At 37.2% G+C, this 22,693-nt stretch overlaps 1 protein-coding gene across 1 annotated transcript in view; it reads right to left on the minus strand.

Moving 5' to 3' along the window:
* The window catches only part of SLC9A3 (solute carrier family 9 member A3), a 79,614-nt gene that overhangs the window by 22,614 nt on the left and 34,307 nt on the right, over window positions 1-22,693 (minus strand). The window contains exons 5-8 of the mRNA XM_053715787.1: window positions 22,429-22,606; window positions 18,275-18,495; window positions 6,632-6,834; window positions 6,409-6,498 (exon numbers count right to left, since the gene is read on the minus strand). Coding sequence (XP_053571762.1) covers window positions 6,409-6,498; window positions 6,632-6,834; window positions 18,275-18,495; window positions 22,429-22,606 — 692 coding nt within the window. The remainder of the gene's footprint in view (window positions 1-6,408; window positions 6,499-6,631; window positions 6,835-18,274; window positions 18,496-22,428; window positions 22,607-22,693) is intronic.

The raw sequence follows: 22,693 nt of genomic DNA on the forward strand, positions 1-22,693 counted from the left end.
GAAAAAAAACAAAAAGAGCAGAAGCAGGGATTTTACATTGACATACACATACATAGAGAAACATGGATTTATATGTATAGAGATATGTTTAACTATAGAGATAATGACAAGATTTCACTTAAAGGGACAGTATACACTCATTTTCATATAACTGCATGTAAGTGACACTACTATAAAGAATAAGATGCACAGATACTGATATAAAAATCCAGTATAAAACTGTTTAAAAACTTACTTAGAAGCTGTCAGTTTGGCTCTGTTGAAAAGGTAGCTGGAAAGCCCACTGCAAGTGGCAAATAAGACCCTCCCCCCCCCCCTCTTTTGCATATGAAAAGACCCTTTACGCAAACAGGAGCAAGCTGGAGTAGGTAGTCGAGCGTATTCACATAAAACTTTGGGGCTTGGTTAGGAGTCTGAAAATCAGAGCAATGTTATTTAAAAATAAGCAAAACTATACATTTATTTTAAAAAAAAACTTTATGGGCTTTATAAATAGATCATCTACAAAACATTTATGCAAAGAAAAAATGAGTGTATAATGTCCCTTTAACAATCTTATGCACATTAAACAATATTTAAGAGGGAATTTCAAAGCGATATTTGCATATAGATCTCAAGACATCTATATATATATATATATATATATATTTATTTTTTCAAATATATATTTTGCTATAAATAGATATATCAGTCCAAAAATCGTCACATATATAGAAAAATATTTATTTAGAAATAAATAGAACATATTCCGTTATGAAAACATTTTCGCAATATGAAATATACGCATATTCATGTACACTTTTCAAGGAGAATACGTTATGGGCTTTGCACAACATATTAGGGTTTTTGTGTGTTTTTTTTTTTTATTTGTCTTCTCCATTGACTTCTATGGGCAATACTTTAACGCGCACGCGATTTGGCTGTTTAGATTACACGGCTTAACGCGCTCTCAAAATAAGTTATTTTGAAACTTGTAATAGCTGCGCAACCCCAAAATGTGAAAAGGCCATAACGCACGTGGTGTTTTCGCAACTAATTTGCATGCACGACTTGTAATCATGCCCTTTGCATGCAAAGTGATTAAAATTGAGAGTAAAGCTGCATGTGTTTTTATTTTCCAATGCTTCCTAGCCATCTGTATTGCAGAGCCCTCTAGCTAGCAGCTAAACATCACTGGTCATAATACATAGTACTAGCTGTGCACAATACAGTGTGTACACCTGACATCACTGACTGTAACAGTACTAGTTATGTATAGTATATTGTGTACACCTGACATCACTGACTGTAACAGTACTAGTTGTGTATAGTATATTGTACACCTGACATCACTGGCTGTAATAGTACTAGCTGTGTATAGTATATTGTGTACACTGACATCACTAGCTGTAACAGTACTAGTTATGTATAGTATATTGTGTACATCTTACATCACTATCTGTAATAGTACTAGTTGTGTATAGTATATTGTGTACACCTGACATCACTGGCTGTAATAGTACTAGCTGTGTATAGTATATTGTGTACACTGACATCACTAGCTGTAACAGTACTAGTTGTGTATAGTATATTGTGTACATCTTACATCACTATCAGTAATGGTACTAGTTGTGTATAGTATATTGTGTACATCTGACATCACTAGCTGTAATAGTACTAGTTGTGTATAGTATAGTGTGTACATCTGACATCACTACTTGTAATAGTACTAGTTGTGTATAGTATATTGTGTACATCTTACATCACTAGCTGTAATAGTACTAGTTGTGTATAGTATATTGTGTACATCTTACATCACTAGCTGTAATAGTACTAGTTGTGTATAGTATATTGTGTACATCTTACATCACTAGCTGTACTAGTACTAGTTGTGTATAGTATATTGTGTACATCTTACATCACTAGCTGTAATAGTACTAGTTATGTATAGTATATTGTGTACGCCTGACATCACTAGCTGTAATAGTACTAGTTGTGTATATTATATTGTGTACACCTGACATCACTAGCAGTAATAGTACTAGTTGTGTATAGTATATTGTGTACATCTTACATCACTAGCTGTAATAGTACTAGTTGTGTATAGTATAGTGTGTACATCTGACATCACTACTTGTAATAGTACTAGTTGTGTACAGTATATTGTGTACATCTTACATCACTAGCTGTAATAGTACTAGTTGTGTATAGTATATTGTGTACATCTTACATCACTAGCTGTAATAGTACTAGTTGTGTATAGTATATTGTGTACACCTGACATCACTAGCAGTAATAGTACTAGTTGTGTATAGTATATTGTGTACGCCTGACATCACTAGCAGTAATAGTACTAGTTGTGTATAATATATTGTGTACATCTTACATCACTAGCTGTAATAGTACTAGTTATGTATAGTATATTGTGTACGCCTGACATCACTAGCTGTAATAGTACTAGTTGTGTATAGTATATTGTGTACATCTTACATCACTAGCTGTAATAGTACTACTTATGTATAGTATATTGTGTACATATTACATCACTAGCTGTAATAGTACTAGTTGTGTATAGTATATTGTGTACATCATACATCACTAGCTGTAATAGTACTAGTTATGTATAGTATATTGTGTACACCTGACATCACTAGCTGTAATAGTACTAGTTGTGTATAGTATATTGTCTGACATCACTAGCTGTAATAGTACTAGTTGTGTATAGTATATTGTGTACACTGACATCACTAGCTGTAATAGTACTAGTTGTGTATAGTATATTGTGTACATCTTACATCACTAGCTGTAATAGTATTAGTTGTGTATAGTATATTGTGTACATCTTACATCACTAGCTGTAATAGTACTAGTTGTGTATAGTATATTGTGTACACCTGACATCACTTGCTGTAACAGTACTAGCTGTGTATAGAATATTGTGTATATCTGACATCACTAGCTGTAATAGTACTAGTTGTGTATAGTGTATTGTGTACACCTGACATCACTAGCTGTAATAGTACTACAGGTAGTGCAGAATTATTAGGCAAATTAGTATTTTGACCACATCATCCTCTTTATGCATGTTGTCTTACTCCAAGCTGTATAGGCTCGAAAGCCTACTACCAATTAAGCATATTATGTGATGTGCATCTCTGTAATGAGAAGGGGTGTGGTCTAATGACATCAACACCCTATATCAGGTGTGCATAATTATTAGGCAACTTCCTTTCCTTTGGCAAAATGGGTCAAAAGAAGGACTTGACAGGCTCAGAAAAGTCAAAAATAGTGAGATATCTTGCAGAGGGATGCAGCACTCTTAAATTTGCAAAGCTTCTGAAGACGTGATCATCGAACAATCAAGCATTTCATTCAAATAGTCAACAGGGTCGCAAGAAGCGTGTGGAAAACCCAAGGCGCAAAATAACTGCCCATGAACTGAGAAAAGTCAAGCGTGCAGCTGCCAAGATGCCACTTGCCACCAGTTTGGCCATATTTCAGAGCTGCAACATCACTGGAGTGCCCAAAAGCACAAGGTGTGCAATACTCAGAGACATGGCCAAGGTAAGAAAGGCTGAAAGACGACCACCACTGAACAAGACACACAAGCTGAAACGTCAAGATTGGGCCAAGAAATATCTCAAGACTGATTTTTCTAAGGTTTTATGGACTGATGAAATGAGAGTGAGTCTTGATGGCCAGATGGATGGGCCGTGGCTGGATTGGTAAAGGGCAGAGAGCTCCAGTCCGACTCAGACGCCAGCAAGGTGGAGGTGGAGTACTGGTTTGGGCTGGTATCATCAAAGATGAGCTTGTGGGGCCTTTTCAGGTTGAGGATGGAGTCAAGCTCAACTCCCAGTCCTACTGCCAGTTTCTGGAAGACACCTTCTTCAAGCAGCGGTACAGGAAGAAGTCAGCATCCTTCAAGAAAAACATGATTTTCATGCAGGACAATGCTCCATCACACGCGTCCAAGTACTCCACAGCGTGGCTGGCAAGAAAGGGTATAAAAGAAGAAAATCTAATGACATGGCCTCCTTGTTCACCTGATCTGAACCCCATTGAGAACCTGTGGTCCATCATCAAATGTGAGATTTACAAGGAGGGAAAACAGTACACCTCTCTGAACAGTGTCTGGGAGGCTGTGATTGCTTCTGCACGCAATGTTGATGGTGAACAGATCAAAACACTGACAGAATCCATGGATGGCAGGCTTTTGAGTGTCTTTGCAAAGAAAGGTGGCTATATTGGTCACTGATTTGTTTTTGTTTTGTTTTTGAATGTCAGAAATGTATATTTGTGAATGTTGAGATGTTATATTGGTTTCACTGGTAAAAATAAATAATTGAAATGGGTATATATTTGTTTTTTGTTAAGTTGCCTAATAATTATGCACAGTAATAGTCACCTGCACACACAGATATCCCCCTAAAATAGCTAAAACTAAAAACAAACTAAAAACTACTTCCAAAAATATTCAGCTTTGATATTAATGAGTTTTTTGGGTTCATTGAGAACATGGTTGTTGTTCAATAATAAAATTAATCCTCAAAAATACAACTTGCCTAATAATTCTGCACTCCCTGTAGTTGTGTATAGTATATTGTGTACATCTGACATCACTAGCTGTAATAGTACTAGTTGTGTATAGTATATTGTGTACATCTTACATCACTAGCTGTAATAGTACTAGTTGTGTATAGTATATTGTGTACATCTTACATCACTAGCTGTAATAGTACTAGTTGTGTATAGTATATTGTGTACACCTGACATCACTAGCTGTAATAGTACTAGCTGTGTATAGTATATTGTGTACACCTGACATCACTAGCAGTAATAGTACTAGTTGTGTATAGTATATTGTGTACACCTGACATCACTAGCTGTAATAGTACTAGCAGGGTATAGTATATTGTGTACACTGACATCACTAGCTGTACTAGTACTAGTTGTTTATAGTATATTGTGTACACCTGACATCACTAGCTGTAATAGTACTAGTTGTGTATAGTATATTGTGTACATCTTACATCACTAGCTGTAATAGTACTAGTTGTGTATAGTATATTGTGTACACCTGACATCACTAGCTGTAATAGTACTAGTTGTGTATAGTATATTGTGTACACCTGACATCACTAGCTGTAATAGTACTAGTTATGTATAGTATATTGTGTACACCTGACATCACTAGCAGTAATAGTACTAGTTGTGTATAGTATATTGTGTACATCTTACATCACTAGCTGTAATAGTACTAGTTGTGTATAGTTTAATGTGTACATCTGACATCACTAGCAGTAACAGTACTAGTTGTGTATAGTATATTGTGTACATCTTACATCACTAGCTGTAATAGTACTAGTTGTGTATAGTTTAATGTGTACATCTGACATCACTAGCAGTAACAGTACTAGTTGTGTATAGTATATTGTGTACACCTGACATCACTGGCTGTTATAGCATTAGTTGTGTATAGTATACTGTATACACCTGACATCACTGGCTGTTATAGCATTAGTTGTGTATAGTATACTGTATACATCTGACATCACTGGCTGTTATAGCATTAGTTGTGTATAGTATACTGTATACATCTGACATCACTGGCTGTAATAGTACTAATTGTGTATAGTATATTGTGTACGCCTGACATCACTGGCTGTTATAGCATTAGTTGTGTATAGTATACTGTATACATCTGACATCACTGGCTGTAATAGTACTAATTGTGTATAGTATATTGTGTACGCCTGACATCACTGGCTGTTATAGCATTAGTTGTGTATAGTATACTGTATACATCTGACATCACTGGCTGTAATAGTACTAATTGTGTATAGTATATTGTGTACGCCTGACATCACTGGCTGTTATAGCATTAGTTGTGTATAGTATACTGTATACATCTGACATCACTGGCTGTAATAGTACTAATTGTGTATAGTATATTGTGTACGCCTGACATCACTGGCTGTTATAGCATTAGTTGTGTATAGTATACTGTATACATCTGACATCACTGGCTGTTATAGCATTAGTTGTGTATAGTATAGTGTGTACACCTGACATCACTGGCTGTTATAGCATTAGTTGTGTATAGTATAGTGTGTACACCTGACATCACTGGCTGTTATAGTACTAGTTGTGTATAGTATACTGTATACATCTGACATCACTGGCTGTAATAGTACTAATTGTGTATAGTATATTGTGTACGCCTGACATCACTGGCTGTTATAGCATTAGTTGTGTATAGTATACTGTATACATCTGACATCACTGGCTGTAATAATACCAGCTGTGCACAGTATATTGTGTACACGTAACATCACTTTTTGCGTAACTGACTTTCAAGCCTTTAGCAGCTGATACAATCAAGGTTACGATGTTTCTGTGCAAATCTATGGAATTCACTTGTCTTACTCTGCTGTGAAGTTTCTCATTAATTTTCCGCTCCCGATGCTCGCTTCTCTTCACTTTTAGCCACTGTACCAAAGGTTTGATTGTTAATCCCTGTTAAAGAAGAGATTCTGTTGTAAAACATTTGTTTACAATACACAACATCATAAAGATTAATTCCATCAACAAAAAATAATTAAAAAAAATTGATTTTTCTAATAAACAAATTGGAAAAATATGAAATTACCTGAAATATGACTGTAAAATATACAACTATTATTGTTGTGCTGACAAACAGGTTCTTTGCTTTTACTTTGTTTCCATCCAAAAGTGCAACTAATGCATAAGCCACAGCACCACGGAGCCCACCATAGGACATCACCACCTGATCTATAATTTCTAGTTGCACCATTCTGTAGCGATTGAGGATCCATGTTTGAACGGCCACACCTTAAAGAATGAAATACATGGATAAAATATAATACAGCCCCAAAGGTTTCTTATACTTAAGAACATGCCTATAGATTAAATATTTTAACTCATAAAGGAATACTTGACATGAGAATCTTTCTGGCAACCAAGGACTAACCACTTTATTCCTGTGACTCCTGTGTTAGTAAACGACTACTGACTTGACAAATACTGTCGCTAAAGTTAAGAAGCAGATTTTACCCTCTGACACCCTTAGGACATTCCATGCCATCCTAAAAGCACAGGGATTTAACACCCTTAGGACTGCATGGAACATTCTAACTCTTGTGTCATCCTGCTCCCCTCTGCATTGAAGTTACATAAGATCCAATTGGGGTACATGCCTAGCAACTTAAAGGGACATGAAACCCAATTTTTTTCTTTCATGATTTAGACAGAGCATGCAATTTTAAACAACTTTCTAATGTACTTCTATTATCTAATTTGCTTCATTCTCTTGATATACTTTGCTGAAAAGCATATCTAGATAGGCTCAGTAGCTGATTGGTTGCTGCACATAGATGCCTCGTGTGATTGGCTCACCCATATGCATTGCAATTTCTTCAAGAAATGATATCTAAAGAATGAAGCAAATTAGATAATAGAAGTAAATTGGAATGTTGTTTATAATTGTATTCTCTTCTTGAATCATGAAAGAACATTTTTGGGTTCAGTGTCCCTTTAAGCAGTACCTCAGGATCCAATCAGCACCATTTTTGAGTCACGTGATCGCACCGACGATCATGCAACTTATTTTTACGTTCTTAACTTGGAAGGTAGCCTCTGTCCTGAAGTGGCTAAAAACAGATACATCGAATTCAGTAGGTAAATAAAGCACCTGAAATTTAGAATTTCAATCTGATTACACTTTAAATACTTCTATCTCTGTAACTATTACACTTCTCGTCCAATGTAACTCATTCACATTTTTTTATTTATACTCAAAACCAGGGGCATATTCAAAGTGTATGGTGACTTTATAAGGAATGAGTAGAATGAAAAGCAAGCAGGGGCGACAGAGGAATCTATGCTTTCTTATCTGTAGACACATTTATCAAACGTTCCGACTGTAGGCTCGCATGAGCAAACTTGCAGCCAAGAGTTAAAGGGACAGTCTAGTCAAAAATCAATTTTTATTATTCAGATAAGGCATGTCATTTTAAACAACTTTCCAATTTACTTTTATCATCAATTTTTCTTTTTTCTTTTGGTATTCTTAGTTGAATGCTAAACATATCTGAATGCCTTTTGAAATGTTTTCACCACCAGAGGGCGTTAATTCATGTGTGACAAATATATAACATTGTACTCATGCCCGTGGAGTTACCTAGGAGTGAGCACTGATTGGCTAAAATGCAAGTCTGTCAAAAAAACTGAGATAAGCGGGCTGTCAGAAGATTCTTAGATACAAGGCAATCACAGAGGTAAAAAGTGTGTTAATAAAACTGTGTTGGTTATGAAAAATTGGGGAATGGGTAATAAAGGAATTATCTATCTTTTTAAACAAAAATTCTGGTGTAGACTGTCCCGTTAAGAAGCAGCGGTTACAATTTTTCCATCTTATGACTGACACTGTTTTATATACATAAATATTTGAGGTCAAAATTATTATAATTTGTATGAGTGTGAATGAATATATACATATTACATAATATTACATACACACTAGATTAATCTAAGATTTTATTTTCAAGGGACAGTAAACACCTTGAGATTTTTATTTAAAATGTTTAATGAAAAAATAAAAATTATTATTATTTTTGTAGAGTGCCGTAAAATTTGGTAGAGCTCATTATTTTCATTATTTATTTTGCTGCTTTTCATGTTAAAATGCAAATTGAGGATTTGCTAATTCTCAGAAATGAAATGCAACCTGCTGACTTCTCAAGTCTTACCCTGCTACATATCTGTCCCTAATTTGATTTAGCTGATTGCAACTACAAAACAATGTAATTTATACTAACTTTATGACTATGACTAGCCTTGTTACCTGCAGTCTAAAGCCCATATTGGCTCCTCCAAATAAAGCAAATGATGGGTTGAGTTTTGCTTTTGATGGACACTTGCAGCGAAAAAGTACATTAAAGGGACATTGTACACTAGATTCTTCTTTGCATAAATGTTTTGCAGATTATTCATTTCTATAGCCCATCTGGGAGTGTTTTTGTAACATTGTATGGTTTTGCTAATTTTTATTAACATTGTGCTGATTTTCAGACTTCTTACCCAGCCCCAAAGTATCATATGTATACTGATGTTTACAGATTCCTGCTGCTCCTGTTTGTGTAATCTGTCTTTTCATATGCAGGGGAGGGGGGTGAGAGTGTCTCCTCCCCCTGCTTTATGGCAACCAGTAGTATCCAGCACAATGTGAGTCAACAGAGGTGTAAATTTTTCTGAGGTTCTACACCAAAAAAACTCAAAGTGTGCAAACGTGAAAAGTCCAAAAGACAGCAGCACTCACCAATTCGTACAAAAGTTCACGTTTATTGGAGTCTCCCAATGGTACACAGATCAAGACAACGTTTTGGGCCTGTTTCCCTTAGTCATGTCAAGTGACATGTCAAGCGACTTGACATGACTAAGGGCAACAGGCCCAAAAAGTTGTCTTGCTTTGTGTACCAATGGTAGACTCCAATAAACATGTGAACTTTTGTACAAATTGGTGAGTGCTGCTGTCTTTTGGACTTTTCATCCTCTTCCTGCTGTCCCAGTCCCTTTCAGTGGGTGTCCCACCCTAACCTCATCAACAGTGCTAAACTCGGAGCTTCTAAGTAAGTTTTTAAAAGATTTTATATAGGATTTTTAGATCAGTATCTGTACATATTCTTCTTTATAGTAGTTTATTACATTCAGTCAACATAAATGTTAGAAGGTGTTTACCGTCCCTTTAACATTAACCTTTTTAATTCTATATAGTGACAATTTATTTTTATTTTACTATGATTATAAAATGTAAGGGTCATGCCAGACACCCTCCTTGTGTTTATTAATATGACTTTAGAAACCATCAGGAATGATGGCAAAGAGACATTGTCTATTTAAAAAAAAAGTCACATAAAAATTATTTATAAACTCCAATTCAGTGTAATAACCGGTGTAGCTGTGCACGGATTATAAAAAACACAGTAGGTAGCTGCTACTTCTGTTTGATTTGGCAACAAACCACAGTGAGATTATGAGACCTACATAATAAACCTGACCCAAGAATTGGTACAAGGTTGTGTGAATGCAATGATCTCTTTTTATTTCTTGTTTTACAAAGTGAAGATTACATCACAGCTATAAGCCTTGTATATAATCTCATTTTATATTTCTTTTGAAATGGGATACATGACATTATATATGAGCCATTTATACAGGAACAGTTTCTAGGTTACATATTTTCCAAATATTCTTTTATTGCCTCACAAATATATTTACATTTGACAATATTCCACAAAGGAAACATTATAAAATGCTCTAATGTGATAGGCATTTTATTATTGCACAATTATTGCACAATTACTTGGACAAAAGTATGGATCAGCAATGCACTACTGGGGAATATGGTTGCCGAACCAATAAGGATATGGTATAGCAATGCCACCAATCACAGGTCATGTCCAGCTCAGGACTAGCATTACATTGCTGCTCAGAAGCTGACTTTAGATATTGTTATTGTTTAAAAAGATAGATAACCCCTTTACTACACATTACCCAGCTTTGCACAAACAACAACAACTTTATAGCATTTAAACCTCTAAATGTCTGCCTGTTTCTAAGCCACTATAGACATATACATACTTTTTTATTAGCTTTTCACAACAAGAGACTGCTAGTTCATGTGGGTCATATAGATAACACTGTGTTCACGCCCGGGAAGTTACTTAAGATTTAGCACAACACAGTACTAAATGCGAGTCAATAGATAATAAATAAAAAGTCATGTGATCAGGGGGCTGTCAGAAGAGGCTTAGATACAAGGTAATCACAGAGGTAAAAAGTGTATTAATATAACTGTGTTGGTTATGCAAAACTGGGGAATGGGTAATAAAGGGATTATCTGTCTTTTAAAACAATAACAATTCTATGGTAGACTGTCCCTTTAAAAGGACAGTAAACACTTTGAGATTGTAATATAAAATGATTAAAGGGACATGAAACCCAATATTTTTTGTTCCCTGATTCAGATAGAGAATACCATTTTAAAAAAGTTTACAATTTACTTCTATTATCAAATTTGCTTAGTTCTCATGATATTATTTATTGAAGAGCTATCTAGATAGGTAGCGTGCACATGTCTGAAATGCTAAATGACAGGAAACAGTGCTGCCATCTAGTGCTCTTGCTAATGTATAACATTGTTGAAAAACTGCTGTCATATAGTGCTGCAGACACGTGCACACTCCTGAGCTTACATATCTGCTTTTCAACAAAGAATAACAAAAAAACAAAGAAATTGTAATAATAGAAATACGCCGGAAAGTTGTTTAAAATTGAAAGAAAAATGTTGGCTTTAATGTCCCTTTAAAGGGACATGAAACCCAAATTTTTTATTTCCCGATTCAGATAAACATACAATTTTAAACAACTTTCCAATTTACTTCTATTATCACATTTACCTTCTCTTGGTATCTTTTGTTGAAAGAGTAGCAATGCACTACTGGAAACTATCTGAACACAATGGGTAAGCGAATAACAACTCATGTATGTGCAGCAACCAATCAGCAGTTAGCTCCCAGTAGTGCTTTGCTGCTTCTGAGGCTACCTAGGTATGGTTTTCAACAAAGAAAACAAAGCAAATCCATTAACATATATAAATTAGAAAGTTGTTTAAAATGGCATGCTCTAAAATACAGATTTAAAAGACATTTTTACATTGATATATTACTTATTCTTGTACCTTATAGCAAAGCTCTGTATTCTTGAATAAAGGGAATTAAAAGATCTTAAACATGTTAAAGGGCCACTAAACCCAAAAATTTTATGATTCAGATAGAAAATACAATTTTAAACAACTTGCTAATTTACTTCTATTATCTAATTTGCTTAATTCTTTAGATATTCTTTGTTGAAGAAATAGCAATGCACATGAGTGAGCCAATCACACGAGGCATCTATGTGCAGCCACCAATCAGCAGCCAATGAGCCTATCTAGATATGCTTTTCAACAAAGAATATCAGGAGAATGAAGCAAATTATATAATAGAAGTAAATTATTAAGTTGTTTATAATTGCATGCTCTTTCTGAATCACAAAAGAAAAAAAATGTGGGTTTCATGTCCCTTTAAGTTTTTTGCATAAAAAGCTGAAGGGGAACTGCATAATTGTATATAGCTGAGTCCTAAAAGGGACAACTACCATAGAAAAAACAGAATTTATGCTTACCTGATAAATTACTTTCTCCAACGGTGTGTCCGGTCCACGGCGTCATCCATTACTTGTGGGAATATTCTCCTCCCCAACAGGAAATGGCAAAGAGCACAGAAAAAGCTGTCCATATAGTCCCTCCCAGGCTCTGCCCCCCCAGTCATTCGACCGACGGACAGGAGAAAAAAAGGAGAAACTATAGGTTGCCGTGGTGACTGTAGTTAAAGAAAGAAATTTATCAAACCTGATTAAAAAACCAGGGCGGGCCGTGGACCGGACACACCATTGGAGAAAGTAATTTATCAGGTAAGCATAAATTCTGTTTTCTCCAACATTGGTGTGTCCGGTCCACGGCGTCATCCATAACTTGTGGGAACCAATACCAAAGCTTTAGGACACGGATGAAGGGAGGGAGCCAATCAGGTTACCTAAACAGAAGGCACCACGGCTTGCAAAACCTTTCTCCCAAAAATAGCCTCCGAAGAAGCAAAAGTATCAAATTTGTAGAATTTGGCAAAAGTGTGCAGAGAAGACCAAGTCGCTGCCTTACATATCTGATCAACAGAAGCCTCGTTCTTGAAGGCCCATGAGGAAGCCACAGCCCTAGTAGAGTGAGCTGTGATTCGTTCAGGAGGCTGCTGTCCGGCAGTCTCGTAAGCCCATCGGATGATGCTTTTCAGCCAAAAGGAAAGAGAGGTAGCAATAGCTTTTTGACCTCTCCTCTTGCCAGAATAAACGACAAACAGTGAAGACGTTTGTCTGAAATCCTTTGTTGCTTCTAAATAGAACTTTAAAGCACGGACTACATCTAAATTGTGTAACAAACGTTCCTTCTTTGAAACTGGATTCGGGCACAAAGAAGGCACAACTATTTCCTGGTTAATACTTTTGTTGGAAACAACTTTTGGAAGGAAACCAGGTTTAGTACGCAAAACAACCTTATCTGAATGGAACACCAGATAGGGTGGATTACATTGCAGAGCAGATAATTCAGAAACTCTTCTAGCAGAAGAAATAGCAACCAAAAACAGAACTTTCCAAGATAACAACTTGATATCTATGGAATGCAAGGGTTCAAACGGAACCCCTTGAAGAACTGAAAGAACTAAATTTAGACTCCAAGGAGGAGTCAAAGGTCTGTAAACAGGCTTGATCCTGACCAAAGCCTGTACAAAAGCTTGAACATCTGGCACAGCTGCCAGTCGTTTGTGTAACAAGACAGATAGAGCAGAAATCTGTCCTTTTAGAGAACTCGCTGACAATCCCTTATCCAAACCTTCTTGTAGAAAGGAAAGGATCCTGGGAATTTTAATCCTACTCCATGAGAATCCATTGAATTCACACCAACAGATATATCTTTTCCATATTTTATGGTAAATCTTTCTAGTCACAGGTTTTCTGGCTTGTACCAGAGTATCTATCACAGAATCCGAAAACCCACGCTTAGATAAAATCAAGCGTTCAATTTCCAAGCAGTCAGCTGGAGAGAAACTAGGTTTGGATGTTCGAATGGACCTTGTACTAGAAGATCCTGTCTCAAAGGTAGCTTCCATGGTGGAGCCGATGACATATTCACCAGGTCTGCATACCAAGTCCTGCGTGGCCACGCAGGAGCTATCAAAATCACAGAGGCCTTCTCCTGTTTGATCCTGGCTACCAGCCTGGGAATGAGAGGGAACGGTGGAAACGCATAAGCTAGGTTGAAGGCCCAAGGCGCCACTAATGCATCCACTAGAGTCGCCTTGGGATCCCTGGATCTGGACCCGTAGCAAGGAACCTTGAAGTTCTGACGAGACGCCATCAGATCCATGTCTGGAATGCCCCATAATTGAGTCAACTGGGCAAACACCTCCGGGTGAAGTTCCCACTCCCCCGGATGGAAAGTCTGACGACTCAGATAATCCGCCTCCCAGTTGTCTACTCCTGGGATGTGGATCGCAGATAGGTGGCAGGAGTGATCCTCCGCCCATTTGATGATTTTGGACACCTCTCTCATCGCCAGAGAACTCCTTGTTCCTCCCTGATGGTTGATGTAAGCAACAGTCGTCATGTTGTCTGATTGGAATCTTATGAATCTGGCCTTTGCTAGTTGAGGCCAAGCCTGGAGAGCATTGAATATCGCTCTCAGTTCCAGAATGTTTATCGGGAGAAGAGACTCTTCCCGAGACCATAGACCCTGAGCTTTCAGGGAATCCCAGACCGCGCCCCAGCCTAATAGACTGGCGTCGGTCGTGACGATGACCCACTCTGGTCTGCGGAAGCTCATTCCCTGGGACAGGTGATCCTGGGTCAGCCACCAACGGAGTGAGTCTCTGGTCTTCTGATCTACTTGAATCACTAGGGACAAGTCTGTATAGTCCCCATTCCACTGTTTGAGCATGCACAGTTGTAATGGTCTTAGATGAATTCGAGCAAAAGGAACTATGTCCATTGCTGCAACCATCAACCCTACTACTTCCATGCACTGAGCTATGGAAGGCCATAGAATAGAGTGAAGAACTTGACAAGCGTTTAGAAGCTTTGACTTTCTGACATCTGTCAGGAAAATCTTCATTTCTAAAGAATCTATTATTGTCCCCAAGAAAGGGACTCTTGTCGACGGAGACAGGGAACTTTTTTCTATGTTCACCTTCCACCCGTGAGATCTGAGAAAGGCTAGAACAATGTCTGTGTGAGCCTTTGCTTTGGAAAGAGACGACGCTTGAATTAGGATGTCGTCCAAGTAAGGTGCCACTGCAATGCCCCTTGGTCTTAGAACCGCTAGAAGGGACCCGAGCACCTTTGTGAAAATCCTTGGAGCAGTGGCTAGCCCGAATGGGAGAGCCACGAACTGGTAATGTTTGTCCAGAAAGGCGAACCTTAGGAACTGATGATGATCTTTGTGGATAGGAATATGTAGATACGCATCCTTTAAATCCACGGTAGTCATAAATTGACCCTCCTGGATTGTAGGTAAAATCGTTCCATTTTGAACAATGGCACTCTGGGAAATTTGTTTAGAATTTTTAAATCCAGAATTGGTCTGAAAGTTCCCTCTTTTTTGGGAACTACAAACAGATTTGAGTAAAACCCCAGACCTTGTTCCACAGTTGGAACTGGGTGTATCACTCCCATTTTTAACAGGTTTTCTACACAATGTAAGAATGCCTGTCTCTTTATTTGGTTTGAAGATAAGCGAGACATGTGGAACCTTCCCCTTGGGGGTAGTTCCTTGAATTCTAGAAGATAACCCTGAGAGACTATTTCTAGTGCCCAGGGATCCTGAACATCTCTTGCCCAAGCCTGAGCAAAGAGAGAGAGTCTGCCCCCTACTAGATCCGGTCCCGGATCGGGGGCTACCCCTTCATGCTGTCTTGGTAGCAGCAGCAGGTTTCTTGGCCTGCTTACCCTTGTTCCAGCCTTGCATCGGTTTCCAAGCTGTTTTAGTCTGGGAAGCGTTACCCTCTTGTCTAGAGGTTGCAGAGTTGGAGGCCGGTCCGTTCCTGAAATTGCAAAAGGAACGAAAATTGGACTTATTCTTAGCCTTGAAAGGCCTATCTTGTGGGAGGGCATGGCCCTTACCCCCAGTGATGTCTGAAATAATCTCTTTCAATTCTGGCCCAAAGAGGGTCTTACCTTTGAAAGGGATATTAAGCAATTTTGTCTTGGAAGATACATCCGCCGACCAAGACTTTAGCCAGAGCGCTCTGCGCACCACAATTGCAAACCCTGAATTTTTCGCCGCTAATCTCGCTAACTGCAAAGCAGCATCTAAAATAAAGGAATTAGCTAACTTAAGTGCGTGAATTCTGTCCATAACCTCCTCATACGGAGTCTCTCTACTGAGCGATTTTTCTAGTTCTTCGAACCAGAACCACGCTGCTGTAGTGACAGGAATAATACACGAAATAGGTTGAAGGAGGTAACCTTGCTGTACAAAAATCTTTTTAAGCAAACCCTCCAATTTTTTATCCATAGGATCTTTGAAAGCACAATTGTCCTCAATAGGAATGGTCGTGCGTTTGGCTAGTGTAGAAACCGCCCCCGCGACCTTAGGGACTGTTTGCCATAAGTCCTTTCTGGGGTCGACCATAGGAAATAATTTCTTAAATATAGGAGGAGGGACAAAAAGGTATGCCAGGCTTCTCCCACTCCTTATTCACTATGTCCGCCACCCGCTTGGGTATTGGAAAAGCGTCGGGGTGCACCGGGACCTCTAGGAACTTGTCCATCTTGCACAATATTTCTGGGATGACCAGGTTGTCACAATCACCCAGGGTAGATAGCACCTCCTTAAGCAGTGCGCGGATATGCTCTAATTTAAAATTAAAATGTCACAACATCAGGTTCTGCCTGCTGAGAAATTCTTCCTGAAGCAGAAATTTCCCCATCTGACAAAACCTCCCTCATAGCCCCTTCAGATTGGTGTGAGGGTATGACAGAGCAATTATCATCAGCGCCCTCCTGCTCTACAGTGTTTAAAACAGAGCAATCGCGCTCTCTCTGAAATGCAGGCATTTTGGATAAAATATTTGATATGGAGTTATCCATTACTGCCGTCAATTGTTGCATAGTAACAAGCATTGGCGCGCTAGAAGTACTAGGGGTCTCTTGCGTGGGCAAAACTGGTGTAGACACAGAGGGAGATGATGTAGAACTATGTCTACTCCCTTCATCTGATGAATCATCTTGGGCAACTTTACTATCTGTGGCAGTACTGTCCTTACTTTGTTTGGACGCTATGGTACAATTATCACACATATTTGAAGGGGGAGACACTTTGGCTTCCATACATACAGAACATAGTCTATCTGAAGGTACAGACATGTTAAACAGGCTTAAACTTGTCAATAAAGTACAAAAACCGTTTTAAAACAAAACCGTTACTGTCTCTTTAAATTTTAAGCAGGGCACACTTTATTACTGAATATGTGAAAACTATGAAGGAATTATTCAATCTTAACCAAATTTTCACCACAGTGTCTTAAAACATTCAAAGCATTGCACCCCAAATTTCAGGCTGTTAACCCTTAAAATGTGGAAACCGGAGCCATTTACAGTTTTAACCCCCTTACAGTCCCAGCCCCAGCCTTTGCTGCGACTTCACCAAACCCGGGGGAGTATACGATACCAAATGAAGCCTTCTAGGAACCTTTTCAACTAATTCCAGACCCACACACATGCAGCTGCATGTACTGCTCTCAAAAGTAACTGCGCAGTAATGGCGCGGAAATGAGGCTCTGCCTACTACAGGGAAAGGCCCTTCCTGACTGGGAAGGTGTCTAAACCAGTGCCTGATGTAAAAAAACGTTCCCCAAAGTTATAAAGTGTGAATATCAACATCAAACTGTATAAAATGCCTAAATAAAGTAATCGATCTAGCCCATAAAAGTGTCTACCAGTTTTATAGCCCATATTAAGCCCTTTATTCTGTTTGAGACTAAGAAAATGGCTTACCGATCCCCATGAGGGGAAAAATGACAGCCTTCCAGCATTACACAGTCTTGTTAGAAATATGGCTAGTCATACCTTAAGCAGAAAAGTCTGCCAACTGCTCCCCCCAACTGAAGTTATCTCATCTCAACAGTCCTGTGTGGGAACAGCAATCGATTTTAGTTACTGCTGCTAAAATCATACTCCTCTCACAAACAGAACTCTTCATCTTTTTCTGTTTCAGAGTAAATAGTACATACCAGCACTATTTTAAAATAACAAACTCTTGATAGTAGAATAAAAACTACAACTAAACACCACATACTCTTCACCATCTCTGTGGAGATGCTACTTGTTCAGAGCGGCAAAGAGAATGACTGGGGGGGCGGAGCCTGGGAGGGACTATATGGACAGCTTTTGCTGTGCTCTTTGCCATTTCCTGTTTGGGAGGAGAATATTCCCACAAGTTATGGATGACGCCGTGGACCGGACACACCAATGTTGGAGAAAAGTTGGTTTATTCAGTACAGGAACATAATTTTTAAAAAAAACACAATGCTCAGTAATACATTTTGAAACATGCACTTTTAGACAGAACAGAGACACGTTTGAATATTATGTCACTTTAAATACTGTATGTGATAATGTCACTTACCTATTATTCTGTATACAGAGATAAATAACAGTGTTAAAAGTATAAAAGCTGTATTCCAGGTCCAGACATTTGGATCAACAGCAGATATCCCCAAAAACATGAACACTATAGTCTCAGCACCACTTGCCAACATCTTCATTGTATATCTCACGGTAGTTGCAGATTGTTCTGAAATATTAGCTTTTACATACTTCTGACAGAAAATTCCACAGAAAGTAATGCTGAAAAGAAATATATATATATATATAATTCATTATTTTTGACTAAAACAAATAAAAAGTTTAATTGTAAAATGCATTTTAATTATACTAGGTATTAGAAATGGAACAAAAAGTTTTTAACTCTTCTAAGGCCTGCAGACACATATATAATACAATAGTCTGAATTAAAGGGATATTAAAGTCCAAATTAAACTTTCAGATAGGGCATGTCATTTTAAACAACTTTCTAATTTACTTTTATGTTAAAATTTGCTTTGTTTTCTTCGTATTCTTAGTTGACAGCCAAACCTAGGTAGACTCATATGCTAATTTCTAAGCTCTTGAAGGCCGCCTCTTATCTGAATGCATTTGACAGTTTTTACAGCTAGAGGGCATTAGTTCATGTGTTTCATATAATATCATTGTGCTCATGCACCTGGGTGACGATTTATCATGGCCCGAATGGGGCAGTATACCCCTGTTTCCGTGCGAGCCATCTTAAGACCGCTGCTCCTTAACTTGTACGCCTCCTTTGAGGTGGTGGACATCAATCCGCCCGATCGCATACAATCGCGTTGACACCCCCTTCTGCAGGGGGCGGCATTGCACAAGCAGTTCAATAGAACTGCTTGTGCAATTATAAATGCTGACAGCCCATGCTATCGGCATTCAGCTATGTCGGACAGACATGGTCTGCTACAGTGGATCATGTCCGTCCGCCTGTTAATAAATTGGCCCCCTGGAGTTATTTAAGAGCTAGCACTAATTGCTTGAAATGCAAATCTGTCAAAAGATCTGAGATAAGGAGGCAGACAGCAGAAGCTTAGATACAAGGTAATCACAGAAGTAAAAAGTATATTTCTATAACAGTGTTGGTTATGCAAAACTGGGGAATGGTAAAAAATACAAATAATCATGCTGAATCATTTATATAATAAACGTTGCTTTATATGTTTTGTTTCACTGTGCATGTATTTTATAGTTAGAGATAACAATTTATATGATGATTCCTAGAACATGCCTTCATTTTACTTTTCAAAGAACCGTATAAAAAAAATAAAAGTTGTTTTACAGTTTAGAAAAGTGACAAGTTTTTCTATAAAAACGTATAAGCAAACAACGTAATCATGTGAGTAAATGTACATATAAAAAGTGAGCAATGTCTTGTATGAATGTGATTATACATTAACCCATTCAGTGCTCTCTCTGCCTTCCAACACACTACTTTACAAGAACCATTTCTACTGAACGAGTTAAGTCATCTTGCTATTTCATATCTTACAATAAAATAGTTAATGTTTTACAAGAGGTCATAAATCCTATAGCATTATTAACTGTATGCTAAACCTATACAGCTAAAGGAATTTTTAGTGCCACATTGTTACATTTTCATTGTACAGAGTCATTAAGGTTGACAATGGACAAAATGTATTTTCAACAAGGAAATCTAGATTGTTTTGGTGTAAAATATTATTGCATATGTCAGCCTAATAGGTATATTTAGAACATGGTCTTGTAAAGATGTACAAAATAAATATAGAATATCTAAGTGTAAAAAAACACTAATTATGAAAAAATTGATTATATATAAAAGTATATACAATTAGGGTACACTGTGCATATAAACCAGATGTGATTAAAGGATATATGTCCAAAATTATGGTTAATCAGTCTCTTGCCATCTTTCTTGTGATCAAATAATTTAAAGTTATCTCACAGTCTCAAAATCCTCTCCAGAGACCATAAAATAAAGAGAAACACAGTGCAATTTTTCTACAATGGGCTGGAGTTATCAAGCTAGGGCGGACAGGGGGCATACATATTCGCCTCTGTCTGCCCCAACTCGCCTGTGTCAGGCAGCAATCCGCTGCCGGATATTCAGCTTTGCCCATTTTTGGTTCAGCACTTTTGATTATTGGTGGCTACATTTAGCCACCAATCAGCAAGCGCTACCCAGGTGCTGAACCAAAAATGGGCCATCTCCTAAGCTTTACATTCCTGTTTTTTCTAATAAAGATAGCAAGAGAATAAAGAAAATATGGGCCATCTCCTAAGCTTTACATTCCTGTTTTTTCTAATAAAGATAGCAAAAGAATAAAGAAAATATAATAGGAGTAAATTAGAAAGTTGCTTAAAATTGAATTTTCCTATTACAGGAGATGATGTGAGCTTCAGATGAAAATTCATATGCCATATGATCTTCAGAATAATATAATGTGAAGTAATTTTAAAGACTGAAATAACCATTTATAATTAAAATGTAAGCACAACATATTAAACTTTGTTACTATCGAGAAATACAATAAACAGGCCTGTTCTATATGTAGACTCAGCCCATTTGAATGGGTATCTCTGGAGAACAATGGGTGATGGTTGTAATGAGCTAAATCAGTTATTTCAAATCTAAAAACAAACTTAAAGGTGCTATATATAATACATGTAATATACTGCGGCTGCATAACAAGGCATTGGGAACACATAAAGGGGGGAAAATTACAGAACAGTGTCCATTTAACACCACAATTTATCATTATAAAGTCACTTACACAGCAAAATGGTGTTTCAGACATTCAAAATACAGTGGAATTTACTTAAATTAAGCACCTTGTGGATATTTGACACAGAAACATAATTTCATTAATTCTCTTGATACACATGCTCAAAATAACCTTTGTAGAAATTAAAAAAATAATGAAACTACTCTAGATTCAATCTAGGTTTCTTGTTGAAATAGTTATTTTTGTGTTAATTTCCAACATTGTTAAGAGTGTTAAGCCTTAAACGTTGTCTTAAAACACATATAAGGAACATTAAACACTTTACATTTGTGTAAATACATGAGCTTGTCTTACTGTCCCTATAAGTGGAAAAGCAAATTCTGTAACCTAGATTTTCTTCAAAATACTGCCGGTTGCTTAAAGGGAGGGACAGTTCACCCCAAAAAATTCTCCCCTTTAAATTATTCCCAATGATCCTTTTAACCTGCTAGAGTGTATTAAATTGGTTACAAGTAGCTCCTTTACTCCTATTTCAGCATTTGAAATAGCTGATTTAGCCTGTGGTATCGCCACCTACACTGAACAAATTAATACTGGAGTATAGGCTATTGAATAGCCTAAGTATACACTGCCAGCAGAAGAGATTACACTCTCAGTGGGATGCAGGATAGTTAAGTAATAAAATGATAATTTTTCATTGTTCTCTCTATGTATTGAGCTTTGGTGTTCCAGCCAAATAAAAGATAAGGAAGCAAGTCTGTTTACACAAACTTAGAACATAATGAGATCAGATATCACCTTTAAGTTCAACCCATTGTAATAGGCTGTGGTTTTAAAGCACAAAACAGCTACTTCATATACACTAATAAGCATGAAAATGGAATTTCTCAAATATTTTATACTCTGCAGTTGGTATAACAAGTCCCTTTAAAACAGCTACATAATACAGAGATTGCTTAAAAGGGACAATGCACTATATAATTTATTTCCCCTTAATGTGTTCCAAATGACTTGTTATACCTACTGCATAGTATTAAATGCATGGCAAATTGTTCCTTTGTGTTTATTTATGTATCTGAAATATTATTATTTTTTTTATTAAAGCTTTACCAGGACATGTCGATAACCATGGGCTGAGCCTGCAAGCAGCTATTTCATATACAAAATCTCTCTCCCTCCAACCTCCCTCACACTTTTTTTTAAAGGGATTAGACACACAGTTATATACAAGCAATAGTGCAATGATTAAATGTTCCAACACATTAGATCATTTATTTTTGCATTTCTATGTATGTTCAACACGTACAGTATATAATTTCATTTACATAATGACAAAAGATAGAAATAGCTCTTAAATGATACACTTAGAAAAAAATGCAGTTATTAAAATGAAACTACCTTAAACTGAATAGAAGTTTACCACTTTTACATGACACATCTTGTACAATGTACTCACGCAAGAATCGCAGAAAGTGACAGCATCTCTGAGGTCAGGTACGACAAATAGGAGATAACAAAAACAAATCCTGGTTCAATGATGCTCACGTGTTTAGTAAAACGAGTGACCAAGCTGAGAAGATAGGCAAATATGATTCCAACTAATGTTCCTCCAATGCTTACTACAAAGAAGGACACTAAAGGAAAAAAAAAAAAAAAAGAAGATGCATATAGTAAACAAAAAAGTATATAGCTAATGACACATAAGATACATTTAAATCTGA

This window comes from Bombina bombina, chromosome 5 (assembly GCF_027579735.1).
Source record: "Bombina bombina isolate aBomBom1 chromosome 5, aBomBom1.pri, whole genome shotgun sequence".
Lineage (NCBI taxonomy): Eukaryota > Metazoa > Chordata > Amphibia > Anura > Bombinatoridae > Bombina > Bombina bombina.